This window comes from Microcebus murinus, chromosome 17, assembly GCF_040939455.1.
Source record: "Microcebus murinus isolate Inina chromosome 17, M.murinus_Inina_mat1.0, whole genome shotgun sequence".
Taxonomy (NCBI): domain Eukaryota; kingdom Metazoa; phylum Chordata; class Mammalia; order Primates; family Cheirogaleidae; genus Microcebus; species Microcebus murinus.
This window is the reverse complement of record NC_134120.1, coordinates 34,547,178-34,571,413: the sequence shown is the minus strand read 5'-3', so window position 1 is coordinate 34,571,413 and position 24,236 is coordinate 34,547,178. Positions and strand designations below refer to the sequence as shown.

The following is a 24,236-nucleotide window of genomic DNA, read 5'->3' as shown; positions in this document are numbered from 1 at the left end:
CCCTGCCCCTGGAGGGTCTGAATAGGTAGGTCTGAGGTGGCGCCCGGCATCAGTGTTAGGAATGGTTTCAGGACACTGCCCAGTTGGGGGCCATCATGGAAAAGAAGTGGGCCTGCCCCAAGTTTCCTTTGTGTAATAGATGGTGAAGTGAAGCAGGAAGGATCCTTGGCTCCGTTACTCCTGGTTTCTACCGAGAGGGAAGCTGGGGGTTTTCCTAGGCCGACTGCTGGCAGGAAGTGAAGGAGTGAGGGTGGGAAGCAAGTAGCAGCCTCGAGTCTTTCAGAGTCCTTCGATTTCCCCGGAACAGTGGACCTCAAGGCATCGTTTTTCAGGCACGCGAATTCTTGAGCCCCACCCCAGGCCACCCATGGGATCAGACACTCAAGGCACAGGCACCCAATCTGTGTCACAACTAGCCCCCAGGTGACTCTGACGCTTGCTGGGTGACCATGGGCTTAGGAAAGGTCCCCACCTCTCCTACCCATCCCCTCAGGCCCTTCGTCACGGGGCAGGCGGAGGCTACACACCCCTTTCACAGCCCCTCTCCCGCCCTCACTTCTCGTCATTGGGAAGGGGCTGAAGGACGCTGAGGCTGCGACCTGGAGGAAGGGGAGCCAGGTTCCGGGCAGCTGCCACCTGCCCAGCTGCTTGCCAGCTGACTCACTTTGTTTTCCTTTTCTCTAAGCCTGGAGGGGGTTGCGGGAGGGGCTTCCCCCAGCAGGAAAGGGCGCCTGGGTGCCTTCTCCCCCGCAGAGGCAGCTCTGGCCCAGAAGCCCCAGGGCCTGGTTCCACTGTGGTCCCTAGAGGAATGTGGGAAGAGGGCTCAGAGGGGCCCAGGGCTCATCTCCACTCTCCTTTTCCTGGCCCAAGGAAATGCTTCCTCTTGTCGGAGGATGGGCACGCTATCTTTCCAGAGCAGGCTGCAGCCAAAGGGGCAGCATCCTGTACCAAGACAAAGCCTTTCTTGGGCACAGAGAGTGCCCGTGTGGGGACCCACACTCCCAAAGACGCACTCCCTCACCACACCGAGGCACAGGTGAGGACTGGCCCGGTGGGGCAGTACAAGTGACTCAGCTCTTTCTTCTCTGGACCCAATTGCGGACAATCCCCAGCATTCTGATCAGAGAAAAGACTAACATGCTCAGAAAAAGGAGACACCAGGATCGGGAATAATCCAGACCTGCTGTGGATTCAATGTAGAGTCTTCAATCAAATGTGTTAAATGAGAGTTCACAGCTTTGAAACAAAAATTCAGGGACTTCCTTGAGTTGAATTAAAAGTTCAGTTTTACCGTATTTTCTTGTCAAACAACTTTATTCGAAGCAACAACTGAATTATAATTTAATTCAACAGGAAATATCACACTTGTAGAGAAAACATAGGGGAAAAAAAAAACCTTAAATTAAAGCCAAGCATTCTTTCCAAGGCCCGGCACTGGCATTTTCAGATTGACAGCAGAACGAGTTTGTTTCCCTGAAACAAAACCACGAGTCCAAAGTCTGCCTTTGAAATGGTTTTCCACTTCACCTCCGTGTCTCAGGCTCAGGGAACGATGCTTGTGGCCTTCCTCAGGGCCAGGTAGCCGGTGACGACATCAGATGGCAGCCTTCGAATGTAGGAAAACTCCTCGATGGTGCTGAACCGCAGTTTGCTCTGAGGGTCCGTGTAATTGGCCTGCGTGAGAAACAGGCACAGGGAAGGGCAGAGAGTTGGTGGCGGTGGCGATAGTTTAAGTTCAAGTGCAAATCTGAACATTTTGTTTCTACTTCACTGAAAGTGAAATATGTCTTCATTACGTCTTGCTCTGTCACCAAGAACACTGAATTGCTCACGGTGGCATGGACTCATTCACCTCCTCGGACTTGAGAAACACGTCAGCGTGTGGACGGGAGGAACGGGTTAACCACCAGAGTCTAGGACCCTTCTTCTTGGCACCTCAAGGGCTGCAAGCAACAGGCCCAAGACTGAATTTATGATGGTCATCCCTCCTGCCTTCAAACTCCTGCCTCCTTCCAACAAGCGCCCCAGGTCTGTGTCCCTCCAGGCAGGACTGACCCCGAGCACACTGGGCATGCGCCCCTCTCCTCTGTGCTCCTCCCCCACTCATCTGCTAACCACACCATGCCACTTCCATGCCTCCCTGGGCCACGCCACAGTGCAGCACTGGCCACCCATCCCCCACCCTTCCACCGGAAAGGACTGCCATCCTGCAGCTGCAGCCAGGGCCCCCTTGGCACTTGCGACTCTGACCATGCATTCCTCCCTCAGCATAAAACCTCTCGGGACATGGCTCCTCTGCTCTTGGGACAAAGGCCCAAGTCCTCAGCTGGCTCCTCAGCTCTGGGCCCTCCTCCCTCCTGAGCCTCCTCTCCTGGGTCACACATCCCCACTCTCCAGCTGCCCCGCTCTCTAAATCTCTCCCTCTTGTCATGCGCCATCTGCCCTTTCCTAGGCAGGGGCCCCAACCCTGCTCAGTAATCACCTGCTCACTCTTCAGGACTCAGCCCCAGAGCCACTGCCCCAGGGAAGCCTGTCTGTATCCCCACGGGGGTCTGGTCCCCCCTCCACTTACACTGCACCACAGAGCTCCGAAAAGGATCCTTATCTCTGTTGCTTGGCAGTTTGTTTATCTACGTAACCCTAGGCTGTGAGGCTCCCTGAGACAGGAACCCTGTGGTTTGCTTATCATCATAGACTGGCTGGGGGTTTGTACAAAGAAGGATGAACGACAAATGAATAAATGAATGAACAAACAAACAGATGATTGGGACCATCCCAGAAAAGAGAACTTGTTTCCCAGACACTTCAAAATTCTCTTTTGGTCTCTGTTTTTCCCATGTGCAAAGGGGAGAAAAAGAATTCGTGTGCTCGATTCCTCAAAGCACATGGCTTCTACAGAGTTTGCAACAGAAAGCATGAGGGTGAGTCATTTTGAGCTCCTTTAAAAAAATTATAAAAGATGCCATTAAAGTCTAGACAGATAACACTTATTCAAGTGCAGACTGTCTACTGCAATGCCGATCATCTTTGTGTGCAGCTAGACGCACGGTAATTCTGTGGTTTAATAAAAGAGGCCAGTCGCAATAAAGAAGCAACAAGCTGAAGGGAACTTAGTCATAGTTTTCTCATGCTCGAAAAAGCCTTCAATTTTACCACCGAGGATCCCCCTAATGTATTTAACTGCTGTGTGTTGGGAAAATGGGATTATTCCTTAAAAGCTAGGATCAATTAAAGCTCTACATAAAACTCTGATCCTTTGGCGTGATCTAGATGTTACCTTTCTGTACCACATTTCCTTTAAGGACGGTGATAGAAGGAAAGGCTTAATTAGAAAAACAGTGATATGTCTCTTTTGAGGGCTCCTGGCCGTGAGGAAGTTAGATTAACCAGCTGGCAGGGGAGGCTGCCCTGCAGTTCCCAGCAGAGCGCGGGCATCTGGCTTGGATTTTCTGGCCTCCATATCGGAACCAGCCTCAGCCTGGCTCCATTACTGTGGCCGCCTCCCTCCCACCACCCAATTGCGCTGAGCCAGCCCGGCCGAGTTCAGATCTCACTGCCAAGGCTGCTGGATAAACAAGGCAGAATTCAGAGATCCCCAGGCACCAACAAAAAGGTTACCAACAAAAACTCTGACAGACTGGACCTGGCCCAGGGGCTAGCATCCAGTATTCTGAACAGAAGAAGGGGGATGCCAAGTGACACCCCAGAGTTGAAAAGAACTTCATGCCTACAGTCCACCCTCCTCTGGATTCATCCCTCGAGCCCAAAGGAACAAGCAAAGGCTGTGTTCCCAGAGGGCAGTCAGCAAGCAGTGGGGTGGCAGGCGGTATTCACGGCTCGCCCATCTCACCCAGAGTCACCGCACTTCCCGGGCTTTGTAAGGAGGGCTGGACACAGGTGTGACCCTGCATGCCTTCCTGCCAAGCCCAAGCACAGTCCCGTGGCTGGCTGGGAACAGGTGTGTGTCAGTGTAAACATCAGCTGGGCTTTACTTTTTAATTATGTAACTTTAAATTATACAGGTAGCAGATGAACATGTTCTCCTCTTAAAAAAAAAAAAAACTAAAAACTAAAAGAAAACATCACAGATCAGACTAAAATCTCCCTTTACTCCCTTCTACCATCCCAAAGTCCTCTGCCTTCCCTGGAGGAAACCACTGCTAGGTAGGCATCCTTCTAGACGTTTACACACAGATATAAACACAGCAGAGAAATTACTCAATTTTTTTGTGTGAGGGTATATCAATTCTCATGTATGTGGCACCATGCTGTTTATACTATTTTGCATCTTTCAATCAAATATATATCTTAGGAATTCATCCATGTGATTGTATATGCATTGAGCTCACAGAATAGTGGGAAAATACCCCCAGTAATAGACCTTTATGTTGTTTCCAACACTTTGCTGATACAACAGTCTCTCATAAGCATTTCTGCATGAAGTTTTTCATGCATACTATTTCTCTAGGGAGCTGCCTACGAGGCAAATTGCTGGGCCATAGGCTTTTGCTTTTTTTGTCTCAATAGATAGTGCCAAATTGTCTTCCAAAGAAGCTGTGCCAATGTACATTCCCACCTCAAAATAGCAATGTATGAAGATATTTATTTCCCTATGTTGATGCCAAATGTATAATCAAACATCTTAATTTCTTCTCTGTTTGATGTGTCTTTTTCCTACTTACCAGTGAGGTTAAATACTCATTTATTGGTCATCTACATTTTCTCTCTTGTAATTGCCTATTCATATCCTTTATGCTGATTCTTCTATGAGATTGTCCTTCAATGCTTTGGTGGAGTTCCTTGTACATTGATAATTTCTTAATTCTTACATACAGTGGGTAAGAGGTTTCAGGTCATATATTTAAGCCATGACAAGTCCTTTGGCGATGGCACAAAGGGGCCTGGAACAAGGTTTCCCAAAATGATTCTCATGCCTCCTAAAGTGTGAAAACAATTGTATTAGCAGATGAACTGCCTGCGATGGTGAGGAGAAAGTTGACACACTAAGGAACCACTCTCCAAGTCTGGCCATAAACCGTGGTTTCCACAAGCTCAAAATGATACAGGAAGTGATTTCCACTTTGGGCCAAAGCAGAATAACTGGTGCCAGACTAGTTCTCTTACCATAAACAATTATTAAAATGGGTCGAATATATGATGCAACTATTTTCTGGCAATAGACAAGAGGGAGCACAAGACTGCAATATCTGAGAAAAGAGAGGCTCACAAGGTAAGCCCGGTGATCACCCAACTCTGCCCGTGACCATTTCCTGACCCCGGGGCAAGGAGCTGGAGCTCGAGCAGAGCACAGTGGACCCACTGAGTTGTGGAGGCAGAGACCAGAGTCAGGGGCTACCGAAGTAGCTGGAATCGGCACCGCTGGGTACCAGAAGAGGGCACTGCATTGGAAGTGAGGCAAAGTGCTTGCTTGGGATTCCCCGTGAGTCCAGAACCATGGGCTGGGCTCTGTATGTTCAAGGCAAGACTACACAAATGTTGCTGAGCAGTGCTGGGAGTTGCTGAAGTTCCAGCCTGGCCAGGGTGGAAAGATCTCTATAACACCCCAGGCACCCAGCTAAGACACCAGAAAGGCCATAGCTTAGGAGTAAAAACCATGCCCTTGAGTAAGGCCTATTCTGTTCCCACCAAAACAAAGCCTAACACCAAACTTCAATAGGATTGGCAGAGGATAAAGAGCTTAGAGGTTAAGTGCAACTAAGTTAAAGGAGTTTGGGAAACATCTTAGGCTTTCCACAGACCTGTCCTAACAAAGTATAAAACCAAGCCTACACCTATTCAAGGTGATGAGTCAGCAATTTAGCTACCTACAGGGAAAAAAAATCAATACTTTTCACACAAAGAACAGAATCTTGAGTGGTTACCATGTATCATCCACAATGTCCAGTACACAATAAAAAACTAGTAGATGTGCAAAGAAACAGGAAAATGTGATCCATAGTTAAGAAAAAAGCAGGCAATAGAAACTAGCCAAGATGAATCTAATGTTGGAAATAGCAGATAACCACTTTAGAGTAGCTATTATAAATAAATATGTTCAAAGACTTAAAAAAAATATGCATATACATATGTGTGTGTGTATGTATATGTATATAAATGACTAAATAGTCTTAAAAGACAAGCAAATGACCAGAACCAGACCAGAATATGACAGTGGAAATTATCAGACAAGAAATTTAAAATAACTACAATTAATATGTTAAAGAGTTAAAGGCGAGACAACATGCAAAACTAGAAAGTTATTACACTAGAGACATGGAAACTATAATAATCAAATGGAAAAGCTAGAAATTAAAAAACAGTAAGAGAGATGCAGAATGCGTCCAGTGGGCTCATTGGTATACTCATTACAATAAGGAAAGAACTCGAAGACACATCAATAGAAATCACCCATACTGAATCAAAAGAAGTAAGAGTTAAAAAACAAAAATAGAATAGAGCATCCAAGAGTTATGGGATACTATTAAATGGTTTAACACAATCATAATCAGAATCTCAGAAGAAAAGAGACAGGGCAAAAGAAATATTCAAAGAAATCATGGCCAAGAATTTTTCAAAATTCTTGACAGACACCAAACCCAATCCAAATCCAAAGAAACTCAGGGAACATCAAGTGGATAAATACCAGAAAAATACTTACAGTCCTATTCAAACTGCTGAAAACAAAAGACAAAGAGACAATCTTAAAGGCAGTCAAAAAAAAAGAAACATTTGTAGAGAGGAACAAAGGTAAGAATTACTAAACTTCTCATCAGAAACCATGGAAGCGGCTGGGCACCGTGGCTCATGCCTGTAATCCTAGCACTCCGGGAGGCCGATGCGGGCGAGGCTGGAGGTCAGGAGTTCAAAACCAGCCTGAGCAAGAGAGAGACCCCGTCTCTACTATAAATAGAAATTAATTGACCAACTAAAAATATATAGAAAAAAATTAGCCAGGCATGGTGGTGCATGCCTGTAGTCCCAGCTACTCAGGAAGCCGAGGCAGCAGGATTGCTTGAGCCCAGGAGATTGAGGTTGCTGTGAGCCAGGCTGACGCCACGGCACTCACTCTAGTCTGTGCAACAAAGCGACACTCTGTCTCAAAAAAAAAATTTTTTTCTAACTTGCATGTGCCCCCCAAAAAAGAAAACAAATTTTTTAGTTTAAAAAAATGAATACAGACTCAGATTATTTTAAAATGTACATTGTAAACATGAGGGCAACCATTCAAATTTTTAAAAAGAGATATAAACAATAGGAAAATAAATAAATGTTCAATTTATTGTAAATGTTCAATTAACTCATCTTATCATGAGAAAAACATGATGAATTCCAATAGTGGAACATTCTACAAAATACCTAACCGTACCCCTTGAAACTGTCAAGATCATCAAAAACAAGGACAATCGAAGAAACTGGCACAGCCAAGAGGAGCCTAAGGAGACAGGATGACTAAATGTGACACAGTATCTTGAATGAGATTGTGGAACAGAAAAGAGGACATTAGGTAAAAACTAAGGCAATCTGAACAAACTATGGACTTTAGTTAATACTCTATATCATTATTGGTTCATTAATGGTACGAATATACCACAGATGTTAATAGTAGCAGAAACTAAGTTTGGTCTCTATGGGAACTCTCTGTAGTATCTTCTCAATTTTTCCCTAAATCTAAAACTGTTCTAAAAAATAGTCTACTTGAAAATGCTCAATAAAATCTGAGGGCAGAAAAAGAGGAATAAACAAGCACACATGGAAGAAATGAAAACAATTAGCAAGATGGTAGATTTAAGTCCAATCATATCAATGATCACTTTAAATGTGAATAACCAAAGGACAATAGTTGAAAGTCAGAGCATGACCCAACAATATGCTTTCAACCACAAAGTCACTTTAAATATAAAGATATAGGTAATGTAAAAGTAAAAAGGTCAAGAAAGATATACCATACCCACATGAACAAAAAGGAAGCTGGGGTAGTTGTATTAACTTCAGACACAACAGACTGAGAACAATGAACGTTCTCAGCGGTAAAGACAGATATTACATGATGACAAAGGAGGCAAATCTCCTTTGTTCAATGCATTGCATATAGTTAAATAATTTGGTCAGTTCATTACAGAAGTTAGAGTCATACCTTTTCATTAAAACATAAAGTAGCTAAATGATGTATATATGAGTTTTAAAAGTGGTATGCTTCATTAGTCTATAGTTATGAGGAAAAGCCCATCTTCCAAATTTACTAGAGATGAAAAAAGGATTAAGAAGGTGAGTTCAGGCCCGGTGCAGTGGCTCACACCTGTAATCCTAACTCTGAGAGGCCGAAGCGGGTGGATTGCTCAAGGTCAGGAGTTCAAAACCAGCCTAAGCAAGAGCAAGACCCCATCTCTAATAAAAATAGAAAGAAATTAATTGGCCAACTAAAAATATATAGAAAAAATTAGCCGGGCATGGTGGCACATGCCTATAGTCCTAGCTACTCAGGAGGTTGAGGCAGAAGGATTGCTTGAGGCCAGGAGTTTGAGGTTGCTGTGAGTTAGGTTGATGCCATGGCACTGTAGCCTGGGCAACAGTAAGACTCTGTCTCAAAAAAAAGAAGGTGAGTTCAAAGTGTGTTACAGGTTCTGCACTGTATCCACATTCTGCAAAGAAGAAAACGGGGTGCTCTGAGGTTCCGGAGCTTTAGTAACTTGCCTACTTCCCACTCGTCCAGCCACACCAGTAGTTTCCAAATTGTGCTCCCCAGAAGCACTTGAGGGTAACTGTGGTGGTGGGCAGTGGGGCAGGGGACAGAGGACCAGATCCACCTGGGACCACAGTGGGCAGGTGGCTCCAGGCTTTTTATGTGTTGGATTCTATAAAAGATTTCATTTGGGAAAGGGGTACTAATGGTTAAAAATAAGTCACTGCATTGACCAAAATGCCTCTTTATGCATATTTAGAGAAGTTTAAATATTTTTTTTAAAGTACAATCATCATCTAAAACACAGGTTTTTAAAACTTCAGCAGTAAAGAAAGAAATACATAGTTGGTTTCTTTCATGTTATCTCATATATTAATAGTTAACTAGCAGAGGAAAAGGAAGTGAAACTCAGGCCTCCTGCTTTCTGGTGCAATCGTCCATCCAGGCTGCCCACGTGGACCCATCAACAAGCAGCGTGGACCTGCCATATAAACGCATTCACTGTATACGGGCTCCAGGCGGGACTAGCATGGCTCACGTTCAACCCTGTCTAATTAGAAATCTTCTTTTCAATTGAATGTTGCAAGATACAGAGATATAATCATACTCACAAGAAGACCTGAAACATCAGAATACTTCTTGGCTGGTTTAAAAGATGGAGGAGCATCAATACTAAAGTCTGGGGAGCAAAAAGAGAAAAACAAAAATATAACTAAACTGGCCTTAAAACATTCAAGTCCTTTTTCTTTTTCCCTAAAATCATGCTTGATAATATTCATGAAATTTTCCTTTGAGATTAAAGTACTCACAGACTTCTCTGGGGATTAACCAGAGACACAGGGGAGGAGTCTTAGAAATAATGCAGTAATATTGCATAGACCAAGTGCAGGCTCCAGATCTAGCCCTGCCCTGTCACCAGGGACCCCATATTCTTACACAGCCACCGGAAAGATCATCTGCCCACAAGCTATTTTCACAGTCTCATGCTACATGGGCTGATGGTGATGAAACCCATTAGATCTGCGTATCCAGACACTGCCATGTCCACACCCAGACGACTGACTAGCTCACTTGTCACCCAGCTGAGTCACCCCCATCTGAGTCACCCCCATGAAAGTACAGTGGGACAAGGGACTGAGGGAGCTTTCAACCTGTACTTTCCAGCGAAGTTGAACAGAACATACAACAGTGTTTTCTGTAAATTTGAACAGAGCACAGCATAAAGTATTTACTCTGCAAAACACTGGCTCAGAAAATAAAAGAGTTGGCTTTTAAGCTTGCTCTTAGGAACCTTCCTAAATCTGGCATTATACTTGGGCTACCTTGTTCTTGGAAACAAATTTTAAAAGTAGATTTTCAAATAAGATGTTTGTCTAATAAAAACACCAATATTATCCTATCAGGAGCTATTTCCCCAGTCTGAAAGTTAACAATGACACTTAAAACCACACATCCAAGATAACAGAAACAAAAAGGTTCAATACACATACAGTTATGAGAAAACAGACACATAATATCCCCAGATTGTTGCCACTATAAAATTCTCAAGCTAAACATTGTTTCCTATAAGAATGCAAACACAATAAAATAATGTAGGTTTGTTGTAAGAAAGTTCCTACTCTGAGCACTATAAACACATGGAAGGCTCTAGACAGCTCACAGTTAGGATCGTTCAGTTGCCAAGGCAATGCCCTTTCGGAAGCGAGAATTTGTTTCAGGTTCTTCCAGGTTCTGTTCTTCTTGCCAGCTACCGCACCACCATGGCCAGAGTGCTTGAATTAAAACATGGATTAGAAGAAACAAAAATCAATGGAGACTGCCATTTCAGAATCTGACATTTATGCTTAATCACAAGTGTAATGTACCTCATTCTGTCAGCAATCATTTGTACCCTTGAGACATTTTTAAAAAGTATTTCACTGTACATGTTAATCCTAGTTAAAACAAAACAAAGATTTTGGACTGTCAAAACCCTGGAGTGAGTTAGTGTTGGAGTAGAAATAAAAAGCTACTTTTTTACACACACATAAAAACCAAATCCTTTATTGTGTCTAACTTTGTAGAATTCACTCACGAATTTCTCATCACTTTGAAATAAGCAAATTTACTACCCAGTCAGATTTAAACTCATGACTGCATCCCTAAACCCCCTTCTGAGGGTAAGTTTCTGCCTTGCAAATTACTGATGATCTAGGGAAAGTCGAGTAAGCCCCAGACATGGCATGGCAAGCCTTCTGGAAATTTTGGTTTTTCTCTTTTTTCCCCCATGAAGATGACAAAAGAAAAGGGGAAAGAATACCAAAATCTGTCACAGACACTGTAATGCTGTATTCCCAAAACTGATTCATTAAAAATATACTTTTAATGCTATAATCTGAATTGCTATAATTTGCTATATCCCTCAAGAATGAAAGGAAGAATATCCCATTTCCATGTGCTGGATCTAAGCACAGCAACTTAAGTTTACTTAAACTAATGAGGAAGCATTCTTCTTTTAGTTAAACATGGCAAGCTTCACATGAAACTTATGCAAGACCAGAGAAAAGGCAAAGGGAACAATCATCATGGAAATGACCCCACCCTCAAGAGAGTACCCTTTAGTGAAGCCCACAAAGGGCACCAAATCCTTGAGGGCTGGCACATGGTGAGATCAGCAGAAAAGACCCTTCTCCAGCCCCATCCCTCCCACGACAGCCCACGGGAACAAGGTGGCAACTTGGACCAAGGGGGAACACGCCAGTGCCACTTTGGCCACAGGCCCAGCAAGATCAGAGTGCAAGGTGTGGCTGTGTGGCTTTTTATTTATCTAATATCTTAGATGCTTACCACAAAGTTGGGATCCTTAAATGGCAAAGGTTTGGCAGCTTTTTCCACAGGTCCGGTGCTAAAGTCAGAGGCTACCATTTTATTCTCACTCATGGCATCTATGCCGATACCCTTAAAACGTAAAAAGAACAGTGTGAAGTTAGTTCCTTCTAGCTGAGTTCCTCTCCTCTGCTCTCCACAGACATAAGATGCTATTTGCTATTGCAAATAAATACATTTACTAAAGAATGAATGAATACAGCTAGTAATAGATTATAACCCATAGAATAAAATAAGAACCCATGATAGGAATACTGATTTTTAAAAATGAATAAATGTCCTATAGTCCCAGCTACTTGGGAGGCTGAGGTGGGAGGATTGCTTAAGCCCAAGAGTTCGAAGCTACAATGTACTATCATGGCACCTGTGAATAGCTAATGCACTCCAGCCTGGGCAACATAGCGAGACCCCATCTCTGCAAAATAAAATAAAAATAGAAATTTTTTTAAATGAATAAATGAATGGGAAAGAAGAGAAAGTTCTTCCTCACAGTAGGATTCTAATTAATAAATGTAGAAGGAATGAAGATTTGAATTAGAAAAATCACTCTTTGGCAACCATCACAGTAATAACTATTTCAGACAAAAGGCATCAATGGCCATTACAAGTGGTAGGCAAGAGTATGAAGGCAAATGGGATATTTACATAGTCTCAAAGTATCTCCCCACAAGATGCTTCAGTACAAACAGAGAAAGAATAGCTTTACCATGGAGAAACCTGGCAGACACCACCTTATAAAGTGCCCAAAGCTCACACCACCCATGACAGGCCACACTGCCACTGTGTGCCACAATGGGATGCCTTGAGGAGAAGACAGCATCACTTCCCAATCCTGCCAAAAATGTATAACCCAGATCTTGAGGAAATGTCAGAGGGGCTCAAAATTGAGGAACATTCTATAAAATAAATGGCTAGTACTCTTCAACAGTATCAAGGTCATGAAAGATAAAGACAGAAGAACTGTGCCAAATTATAGGAAACTAAAACAATGTGACAATTAAATACAAAGTGTGACCCTGGGTTGGGACCTGGACCAGATAAGATCTGTATATAAAGTGTCGGTGTTGCATCAAAGTTCATTCCCTGATTTGATAAAATTCGGAATGGTCTCTCCATAAGCACCTTCCCAGACTGCTCTCCAGGCCTCTGCACGTGGACCTGGGCTGCCTCTCCTCTGTTCACAACCTCCCTCAACCTCCCCCATGCACCCTCTTTCCCAACAGTTGTAGGTAAGAGAATGCCTTTGGTTTTAGCAAATTCACACTGAAATATTTAGAGGATTGAAAAAATAATAATAATACAGTGCTCTGCCCTGGGGCACACCCAGCTGTTAAGACAGCAAATGAGCCTGAGGCTGTGATTTTGTTCAAGAGGAGGTGGTGCATGGGGTGAAGGAGAAAGCCCAGGCCTACTGGCTGGAGGGAACATAAGGTGAGCTGGTCCCAGGACAGCCACCAGCAGTTAGAAGAGGGAAGGAGGCCATTCTCTCAAGGAATCTAACAACAGTTCATGGGGCTGTGTCACAAGGCTACTCCTGCCCGGGGACTGTCAGGAGGCTGGGCCTACAGAGTGGCCTAAATTAAATAAGAGAGAGGGAGAGAGAGATAAACAACACTAAGAACTACCCAGCTGGCAGCACATCAAAAGAGAAAAACCAACACGGCTGGGAACAACTCAAGAGTCTAGTCCAGAGAAAACAGGCAGAATATGAAAGAGATTTCCTGGGGCCAGATATGCTTTAAGTTTCTACTTTATTGTCTGAGTTTTTCATAAAGAATATGACTACTGATACAATACTGTTTCCACCTGGGAGAAAAAAAAAAAAACTAAACTGCTAAAGAAGCAGAGAAGATTTTACTACAGGGAAAGGCTAAAGCCAGCCCCGAGGCCTCTGCCAACGATGACAGAATATCCACAGACCTGCCCAGCTCCCAGGGCCCCGTCCCCCGGGCAGCAGAGTTAGCTTTTTCTTCCACTCCAGAAATGCTCAAAGACCGTATTTCTTCCTTTCTATTTATTCCTCTTCACTGACTCCCAGTGGGGAAGCTCAAAGATGGTGTGTGCCCTTTGAAAGGAAAGGAATACAGCGATTCTTTTGACATTGCCTTTTAGTTCCAAGGCCCCAGGGAGATCCACGAGGACACTGGCAGACACAGGCACCTCAATGAGGTTGGCGCAGGTGGAGTGTCCCCAGAGGCCACTCAGGAAAGCAGGTACCTCGGCAAGTCAGCGGGGGTTGGACAGTCAAGTTCTGCCAGGGAGAAAGGCCGTGGGACCAGCGCATCTGCTGAGAGCAAGGGGAGGGTGGTCTGAAGAGAGTCAAAAGTCTGCAGGCAGCCAGCTAGAGAAGAGTCGAGAAGAGAATGAAAGGGATGAGCTAAAGCAATGATTTTCAAAACAGACCCCTCCTGCTGGCTTCTTTCTCCGTCTTCTGCTCTTCCCTTGTCAGCAGGGCCAGACAACCCCTGAGAGGTCAAGCAGAAGAGGGCCAAAGACAGGAAGCCACTTTGACATGAGCTGAGCCACCCCCAATTCCAGAGCTGCCTCCTGCCTCTGGAATGGTGGAGGGCTCCCTTCCCTCACTAGCCAGACACTGCCACCTAGACCAGAACTGCTTTTCTGCTTTTCTTTCCTGTCCCCCACCCCTCCCCCATGTTACTACCCCCTCCTTCTTCCCTTCCCCTAGCATCAGCCCAGCTGAGACCCCTGTGTCTACCAATGACAGGATGAGAAGGAGATTTTCCCTTTATTCAGTCAAAGGGAAAATCAACTCTGTAAGGCACAGATGCAATAAAATAAAATGTAAAATGATGTATAGTTTCCATATTCCTATTAACACCAAGACACTGAACTGTCCCACCCCGAGAAATGAACACCCTTAAGGAGAAGAGAGAAGAAAATGCCTAGCTCAGGGCTTTCCCCTCCTTGCAGGACTAAAACAGCTGATTTAAGTCCCAGAGAACAGAAACCCAACCTGCTACTAACGAAGCACATGTCTGTCACTAACAGACCGGAGTCAGCAAGGCCTGGGGTCCCAGCCATTCTGCCCAACTGTGACACCCAAATAAACGGCTTCATTTCTCTAGGCAGCAGGCTGCTCGACAATGACTCAGACCTAAGGATAATTTGGGCATTCTGTCTGTGGTTAAAAAGAAAGGAGAAAAATGTCCTTTGTCTTATCCCCCAAAAATCAAATGCCAAGCTATATCTATCTAAATAATATTCTAGACTCAAATAGCTGACTGTAGTCAAAACTGCAGAGTTACTATAGGGTTACTCAAAACAGCAAAAATGCAAGATGCAACCTAAATATTCAATAAAATCAACCTAAATATTCAATAAAATACATTAATTAGAACACTTTCTTCCTTGGAACATAATATAGTCAATTAGTTATGAAAGTCTATTAGACTTTTTAAAGTCTAATGAGAAGATTATCAACAGAAAAATGTTCACAAAATAATGCTAAGTAAAAAATAGGGTACACGATGTTATACACCAAATACGATTATGAAAAATTATATCTACATCTAAAAAAACACAAATTATAGTAGTTATTGGGGAAGGAGACTGAGTGACTTTTTATGTCCACTTTAAATATGGAAAAAAGTAACTTTAAAAATAGAAAAGAATAACTTTTAAGACTTAAGATTAACATAATTTTTTTTTAACAGAAGTTGCAGTAGAATGATTATTTTCTTGAATGAATAAACCAAAGCAGTCCAGCATCCTCTGGTTGTCTCCAATTATAGAAGATTCCATCCTCATCTGCACTCTGCATTATCCTTCTAGAGAGACAACTACTGCTTCTCAACTTTAGATGTTTTATTAACTGCTTATTAACCATCACAAATCAAAAGTCTATCAAGTAACTGTCAGTCTCAGGTTAATTTGGTTTCTCAGTAAATTTTAACAACTTTAACTGGCATTTGAAAAGTCTAAATTGCCCTACAGTGATCCAGTAAAATTCCCTCAAAAAGCATTTCTCTGTACCATGAATTTGGTTGTATCACTGATCCAATTGGTACATTTTCCAATGCAGAAATTGATGGAGTGATATCAAGAAAGGCGGTTAGGGAAAAAGAATGTAGACTCTGGACAGCCTACCTGGCTTCGAATGCTGCCTCTACCATTTATTAGCTGTGTGACCTCGGGCCAGTTACTTAACCTCTCTCTGCCTTCAATTTTTTAATCTGTAAAATGAGAATAACAACTCACAGAGGGTTGTCTGGAGGATTAAATGAGACAGTACTTAGAAAGTGCTTAGAACAGTGCCTGCACATATAGTAAATGCTCAATAAATATTAATTTATTAATAATTCATTGTTATTTCTTTTACTTTAGCATAGTTATCTACTTCCCAACCCACCAACTCAACATTAATCCTTTCAAAGTAACACAACCAGAATGAATGGAGGACTGCACTTTCATGACATTATTAATCAACACTTACAGCAGTTACACCGGAAATATAAATCCACACACAGAATTATAATTCTAAGACAATCTGTGCAATTTAGCATGCATAAACACTTAACAGTAATTTCTGCTGAACTAAAGATCCATCTTGATGGAATAATAAAACTAAATTGTTTTTGTACTTTTAAAACTATTTAATAGTATTTTCTAAGACTGATGTAAAGGAGACTTCCAGGCCAGGTATGGTGGCTTATGTCTATAATCCCAGCACTTAAGGAGGCTACGGCAGGAGGATTGCTTGAGGCCAGGAGTTTGAGACCAGCCTGGACAACACAGTGAGACCCCATCTCTAAAAAAAAAAAAAAATTATCCAGGCGTGATGGTGTGCACCTGTGGTCCCAGCTACTCAGGAGGCTGAGGCGGGAGGATGACTTGAGCCCAGGAGTTTGAGGTTACTACGAGCTATGATTGTGCTACTGTACTCCAACCTGGGCAACAGAGAGAACCTGTCTCAAAAAAAAAAAAAAAAGAAAGAAAAAAAAGAAAAAGAGACTTCTATAAATACTTTCCTCAGAATACTTTTAGATCAAAAATATTCCCTTCAACTCCTAAGGAATTCTAAACATAAATTTCTAAGCATCCTTAAATTTCAACTATGCACTCAATATTACTTTAGAAACAGCATGCATATTTCTGGGAAGTAAAACTCACCTTAAGAAACCATTATATCAGTTATTTTCAACAATCTTGAAGAGTACTCTAATGTCCTATATAAAAGCCCTTTGTAAATTTTAAATCTCCATGAAAGTTTTACATGCTTTGCTTTTCTTTAAGAAACAATATAGCCGAAATTATGAAAGTAGGGAAACAGGTGGTGAAAGATCTATAAAATCTCTTCTAACTCAAGAGAGACAATCATTTGTAGAAAAACACTTAACATCCCCACTGATGAAACCTTGGGAAATCTGAGTTAATCTTATACATTTACAGCACTGAGCTGGGATGCTTCCCCATATAAACCCTCAAACTCAACCTCAAGTCCCTCTGCCTCCCCACCTCTCCTTTGACTACCATCACCACACTGAGTACTCATCTCCCTGCCACAATAGGGCACAAACATGAGACAATACCTATAATTAGCTTTGGTTCAATGTTAGAAATTACTATGTCTTCTTGATTGTTTCATATGTGTGATAGATAGAATTCCCCCCCCCAAAGTTTCCCACCTCTGGTGTACACACATCTTCTCCCAGTTATTCAAGCCAACACTAATCTAGGCACAGCTATGAAGGGGTTTGCAGATGTAATTAAAGTCTCAAATCCACTGACCTTAAACACAGGCAATTATCCAGCTAGGCCTGCCCTAATCACTTAGTCCTTTTTTTTTTTTAGAGATGGAGTCTTGCTCTGTTGCCCAGGCTGGAATGCAGTGGTGCAATCATAGCTCACAGTTAACTGTCACCAAAAGCTCAAGGCACTTATCCCCTGAGGCTGCATCAGAAAAAACAAGAACAAGTGGTTTGAGGAGAAGGAAAGAGAAGTTTATTACTTTGCTGGCAAAGGAGGAGGATGGAGACTCTTGTCTGAAATGCCATCGTCCTAATAATAATAAGCAGAAATGCAGAGCTTTTAAAGGCTGGGTTCTCAGCTTCAGGCAATTGCTGTTGAACTACAGTTGGTGATTCTGATCATCCCATCTCTGCTGAAGACAATCCCGGGACCCCCACCCAGGATCTCCCTCTACCTGTCTGGGCTGAGCCACCACCTGTAGCACAAAGAACAAAAGACTTACCCTGCCCCTCCCAACCACTGGCCTGAGGCAGGGATGTAGGTTTCAGGTCTCCAGGAGTGGAAGATGTTTTAAAGAGACAGAAAATATTTTTGCTGTTTTTTCAGGCCATTCCCTCTGTTATATATACCCCACTGTGAATATTTCCTTCCATATTTATGGGAGAAGGGGTGACTACTCTGTTATATAACCACAAATTTGGGGCTCAAGTGATCTTCCTGCCTCAGCCTCCTGAGTAAGCTAGAGGCATAGTAGGACTATAGATGCATGCCACCACATCTGGCTAATTTTATCTTTTTGTAGAGATGGGGGTCCCACTATTTTGCCCAGGCTGGTCTCAAACTCCCAGAAATCCTCTCACCTTGGCCTCCCAAAGTGCTGAGATGGCTGGCCACATAAACTCTTTAAAATCTAAGTCCAGAAGTCAGCAATAAGAGAAGTCTGAGATATAAGCATGAGAAGGACTGGACACAAGGGATATTCTCCACAGCCAGCTTTGAAGATGGACAAGGCCATGTGGCAAGGGACATGTGCAGGGTCTGGCAGCCAGCTAGCAGACAGGGACCCGCAGGCCTACTGCCCCAGAAGAACAGAATTCTACCAACAACCTGAATGAGCCTGAAACTCAAATTTCTCCCCAGAGTTTTCAGCCCAGCCAGTACACTGATTTCAGCTTTGTGGTATCCTGAGCAGAGTATTATGTTATGCTGGGATTTCTGACCTACAGAATCATGAACTAATAAATGGGTGTTATTTCAGCCACTAAATTTGTGGTAATTTGTAATGGCAGCAGTAGAAAACTAATACAATGTATGTAGGTCGTTCTCTCCTCCTGGGAGAGTTTTGGTAGGATGGAGACAAGCTATAACCCTTTGAAATGTCTTAAGTATATTGCTGGGGACATGACAGAAACACAATACAATAAATTCTTGCTGATTGAACTGAACTGAAACAGGGAAAGCTGAGCAAGGGACACAGATGAGGGTCACCTCAGGAAGATTCCAGGCAGCCCACGGGGCAGTACTGTGCTAATGCATGCATTTGCTGTGTAACAGGGAACCAGGGTGGCAGGACTAGAGCAAGACAGAAAAACCTAAGACTCCTTCCTGGAGACAGAAGCCAAGTTTTTTACTTCCTCATAAGGGTGGAAATGGGGTGACTGGCTGTTACACATCATTAGCTAAACACCAGCTGGTTTTAAGACGAGAAGAGAAAAGACAAAAGAATTCATTATTTCAGGAAATGTCCTATTCTTCCAGCCTCTCCAGAGGCTGCAGCTCAGATAAAGAAGACCTCAAGGGAGCGTCTAACCTTCCCCTCAGCAAGAGCTCTGAGGCCATCAGAGTCGTGACTGCCACCATATTGATTAGGAATTTCCAGCCTGTTGAAGGCCTCTGGCTACTCTCTGAAGCTTGTTGTAGGGGGATTTGATCAATGTTACCTTTGGGGTCAAAACAGAGGTCCCTCCCAATATGTATGGGCTACATTCTTTGGTCCTGAAACAACTGGATATCAAAACATACCATTTGCATACTGGGAGAATGTACTCAAATGTATTTACCTGGCAAAGGACTCCAATCAAGAATAAGAAAGAACTCCTACACATGAATAATTTTAAAAAGCTCTATTAGAAAAAATAATCAAGCACTTCACAAAAGATTTTGGATTGGTCAATAAGCATACAAAAAAGTGATTGATATCATTAGCCATCCAAAAAACAAATTAAAACAATGAGATACTACTACACACTCAATGGAATGGCTAAAATTTAAAAAGACTGACAGTGCTGTGTATTGTTGAGGATATAGAGCAACTAGAACTCTCATACTTTGCTGGTGAGAATGCAAAAACAGTACCACCAATTTGAGAAATACTGTTTAATAGTTTAATACTGAGTTAAATGTGTGCCTACCTCTGACCCAGCAATTCCACTACTACCCAAGAGAAATGAAAGCATATATCCACTACTTACAAGAATAAGAATGTTTGCATAAGAATGTACACATAAGAATGTTCAGAGCAGCTTACGCATAAAGCCAAAATCTATAAACAACTCAAATGTCCATCAGGTATGGTATGTTTATACAATGCATCAGATATACTGAAAGAATGACTCTCAAAACATTGTTTTTAAAAGGGACCCAGACAGACACAAAAGAGCATGTTCTGTATGATAACTTACATTATGTTTGAAACCAGACAAAGTCAATCTATTGTGAGAGATGGCAGAACAGTAGTTACCTCTGTCAGGGAGGTAAGAGAGTGCTGACAAGAAAGGATCACCAGGGAATTTTCTGGACTCTTAGAAATGTTCTATCTGGGTGATGGCCATATGTGTATACATATGTTACTCTTAATATATGTGCATTGTCCTGTATGTAATTGAGTACTGCAGTACTCAATAAAGTACTACAAAGGAAAAAAACTCGCAATTACCTATGGAAGGACAGGTAGTTAACATTTCTAGAACAGCTGCTGGCTAGGTGAATGATACCACACCATATGCACAATGTAACAAAGTAACACAAAGTGTGCACAAAGTAACACACTCCATCTACGCTCTTTTATTGCTTTGAATAAAATACAGGAGCCAGAGAAAACGCTAATCTAATCAAGTCACTCTGCTTAAAATCTTTTGCAGGAATTGTGGAGCCTCGATTACAGATGCCCTGACGCCTGAGCCAAGCGCTGACCTCAGTGCTTTACAAACATTATTTCATATACCTTTAACAACCCCATGAGGTAAGACCAAACCCACTTTATTGATTTATTTTATTTTCTGTAGAGACAGGGTCTCACTCTGTTGCCCAGGCTGGTCTAGAACTCCTGGCTGCAGGCAATCCTCCCAAAGTGGTGGGATTACCGGTGTGAGCCACTACATCTGGCCCAAACCCACTTTAGGATGGGGAAACCGAGGGTCAAAGAAGCACTTTGCTCAGGATGAGAGAAGTCATACGAATCAACACATCTTTGTGTGCATCCACGTAGGACATTAGGGCGCCACGCACGTCTAAGACACTTGGTAAATGTCTGCAGGATGGAAGAGGGGGGTACAGGCTCACTTATGAATGACACTCAGCAACGTCCTGGGCGTCGCCCTAAACGCGATTTCGATGGGAAGAGGCGACCCTTCTACTAAGTTCCCCACCTTCTTTTCTCTCTCCTCCCCATAAAAGCCGGGAAATTCTTTAACCGAAGCCCCAGTGTCCAAGGTAAGGAAAAAAAACTACTCATTTACACCATGTGCCATCACGTAGCTAGGCACCAGAGCCCGCAAGCCCCACTCTCGTCCCCGCGCACGCGCCCTCGCTTGGCTCCGCCCCACCCGGCCCCGCGCACGCGCTCTCGCTCGGCTCCGGCACCGGCTCCGCCCCCGCCCCGCCCCGTCCGCTCCGCGCACGCGCTGGGGCACACTAGGAGCGCGATGGCGTACCTGTGCAAAGCTTGAGGCGGACGTTTTTTTCTTCTTACTGGCGCTATAGCCGCCGCCACTGCTGCCGTTGTGGGAAGGACTAGCCGGCCTCTTCTTGCTGTTCCGGACTATCCCGGGAGTGGAAGTGGTGGCCACGATGGGGATTTGAGCCGCCATCCCACCCGTAGTCTTTCTCCGGTTCCCCCCCACCTCTTTCCCAGGGCGGGCCCTGGAACTTCCGGCTCGCTGTTACTTCCGTCTCGGCGCTTGAAAACCCGGCCTGGACTCGCCACTCTCTCGCTGACTTCTCTTGGTGGCATCTAAAAGGCGGAGGTCGGAGTATCCTATTCCGTCAGGGAGGGAAGGTGTCAGCTGGGCGGCGTCTTGATACTTTTATGCGCTCGGAACCTGGCCCCGGGGCACGCGCTTGGAAATGCCCAGTGGTAGAGGAATAGAACACCTCCCGATCATTTTAAGTAACTACGTTTTTTATAATTTATAATCATGCTATCTTTTCTCACATTAAAGCAGAAGATTGATCATTTTTTATGTCTGTAAGAGGAACAGCCGGGTATTTCTCAGTGGACTAGACAGACGGCCAAGCTTTACTCTTGGTCGCTGCCTTCCCACGCGGAAGAAGTTTATATATAAATAGTAATTGCCACCATTATCCACCAGTTGTTCAGACAAAAACCCTGGAGTCGTCCTTCACTTCTCCCCTTTATCATAACCCTGTTCCAGCCACCATCATCTCTCTCCTGGAACTTGCACGTTGTCTGTGAGTTGTCTCCGTGCTTTCACCTTTGGTCTTCCAGCCCAATCACTACAAATGATTTGCGATGATCTCTTTGAGGATACAAATGTGCGTTTGGAGGATCCTATCCCCTTCTCGAAACCCTTCAGTGGCTTCCCATGGTTCCAGAGGTCTTCAGAGACCTGCCATCTCTCCAGCCTTGCCTGTGCTCCTGATCCCTGCATTCTTGCTCAATTTTCACTTGTATTAGTTCCAACAACCAGCTGAGCCCCTCTTCCCTCGAGGGAAGCTGCTTTTCTCCCAATATCACCCTACTCCGGTCTCACTGACTTCCACACAGCCTTCTTATCTTGGCTGACACTGACATGCTGTTTTCAGTGTTCCCTATCCCTCTGGTGTGGTTTCATGTTGCCATAAGCTTCGGTCATCAATACCTATTGATTGCCTTTTTGGTTTTGGGGGTATCTTTAGAGAGAGGATCTCACTATGTTGTCCAGGTTAGACTCAAACTCCTGGGCTCGAGATCTTCCTGCCTCCACCTCTGACTAGCTGGTACTACAGGCAGCAGTTGCTGTACCCTGGCATATTCATTGCCTTTTATATGGACAAACAAAACAGAATAGTCCCTGCTCTCAGTGAGCCCCCAATCTGGTTGGGAAGGAAAGACATTATATTTGTCTTCTCAGCTAGACTTAAGCTTCCTGTGAGCAGTTGCCAGAGTCATCAGGGATTACGTGGCAAAGCATCAACAAATGATAGCAACAAAGAGAGTGAGAGAAATGCTGGAGGTCATCCACTGAAGAGAGCAAAAGCTTTGGGCTAAGGAGGAACCTGCTCCACACCCATCTCGGCAGCACCAGTCATTGCCCAGTGTTGGCACATGTGGGGCCTCCATACACTTTGCTGCATATGTAACTCGGGTTTACATATCCATTGGCAAAGATAAATTAACACTGATGACCTATATTCTGCTAGCATATGTGTTGAGACAGGGTCTAACCCTCCCCTAAATCCCCTCCCCAGTTAGTCCTGAGAACTTGCAGGGTGTGTCTCACCTCTGCTATCATGTGAGCCCTTTCAGGCACTTCCTCTTCAGCATCCTTGCTGGCATGTGCAGCTCCTGTGTGCCTTGCCAATGCCACACTTCCTTTGACAAAGGCTGCTAGGGCTTCCCCTGGAATGCTAATCCCCTCACTGGGGTGTACCAGTTAACCAACCTCAGCCAGAGTTTTCTTTTCTTTTTTTTTTTTTTTTCTTGAGACAGAGTCTTGCTTTGTTGCTCAGGCTAGAGTGAGTGCTGTGGCGTCAGCCTCGCTCACAGCAACCTCAAACTCCTGGGCTCAAGCGATCCTCCTGCCTCAGCCTCCCGAGTAGCTGGGACTACAGGCATGTGCCACCATGCCCGGCTAATTTTTTCTATATATTTTTAGTTGGCCAATTAATTTCTTTCTATTTATAGTAGAGACGGGGGTCTCACTCTTTCTCAGGCTGGTTTCCAACTCCTGACCTTGAGCAATCCGCCCGCCTCGGCCTCATAGAGTGCTAGGATTACAGGCGTGAGCCACCGCGCCCGGCTCAGCCAGAGTCTTGATCCCAGTTAAAACTTAATGACCAAGAACAAATAATGTGCTTGCTAAGTAAGCTACCCCCTATCATTTGAGACACAGAGTGCCTAGTTTATTGTCTCTCGAAAATCTCAGGAAAACACAGTGGATATTTGGGATCATGCTGCCACTGAATGGAAGATGACACACTGCTCATCTTCTCTGATACCTCCTGTGAAATATGCCAGTCATGTTCACTATAAGAAAAATGGCCATTCCAGGTTTTATAGGACTTCTTGATGACAGAGAAATATAGAAACTGCTACAGTCAAAACCCTCAAAATCTCCAACTCAGATGTGCATTGCAACTTCTGAGCTATGGGGCTGTGCAAACCCACTGCAATGAGGAGCTGATGGAGATCCTCAGAGACCAGGCACAGTCTTCTCGAGAGTGTGAGAACATCACTCATTCTTGGGATACCATCTCTATAGAACCTTCTGGAAGTAGCCTGTTTGCTTCATCCCAGTCCAAAGTATATCATGTGGTAAATCCCTGTGGGTCATAAGCTCATTTGGGCAGAAACAGTTTCTTCTTCATCACTGCTTTCAGAGCATTGCAAACCCTAAGTGACAATCTGCTGAGAGCCTCATTATTTAAACAATTAATCAGTATCTACAAGAAGAGAGCTCGGGCCAGTGGGGGCTGGGGAGGGGCCTTTGCTCCCTTAGTTGCTTGCTTATTTCTCGCCTGACAGATGCATGGAAATATTTAA

At 43.9% G+C, this 24,236-nt stretch overlaps 1 protein-coding gene across 2 annotated transcripts in view; it reads right to left on the bottom strand.

Annotated features, from left to right (window-relative positions):
- Positions 1 to 1,295: 1,295 nt before the first annotated feature.
- Positions 1,296 to 24,236, bottom strand: part of INO80C (INO80 complex subunit C) — a 32,557-nt gene continuing 9,616 nt past the window's right edge. The window contains exons 1-5 of one of the 2 annotated variants that reach the window (XM_012742142.3): positions 21,187 to 21,637; positions 11,507 to 11,617; positions 10,341 to 10,452; positions 9,292 to 9,359; positions 1,296 to 1,674 (exon numbers count right to left, since the gene is read on the bottom strand). In XM_012742142.3, the coding sequence (XP_012597596.1) occupies positions 1,543 to 1,674; positions 9,292 to 9,359; positions 10,341 to 10,452; positions 11,507 to 11,617; positions 21,187 to 21,342 (579 nt within the window). In that variant the 5' untranslated portion in view covers positions 21,343 to 21,637 and the 3' untranslated portion in view covers positions 1,296 to 1,542. Of the gene's footprint in view, positions 1,675 to 9,291; positions 9,360 to 10,340; positions 10,453 to 11,506; positions 11,618 to 21,186; positions 21,638 to 24,236 lie in introns of those variants that run through there. The other variant, XM_012742143.3, reaches the window with a different exon arrangement.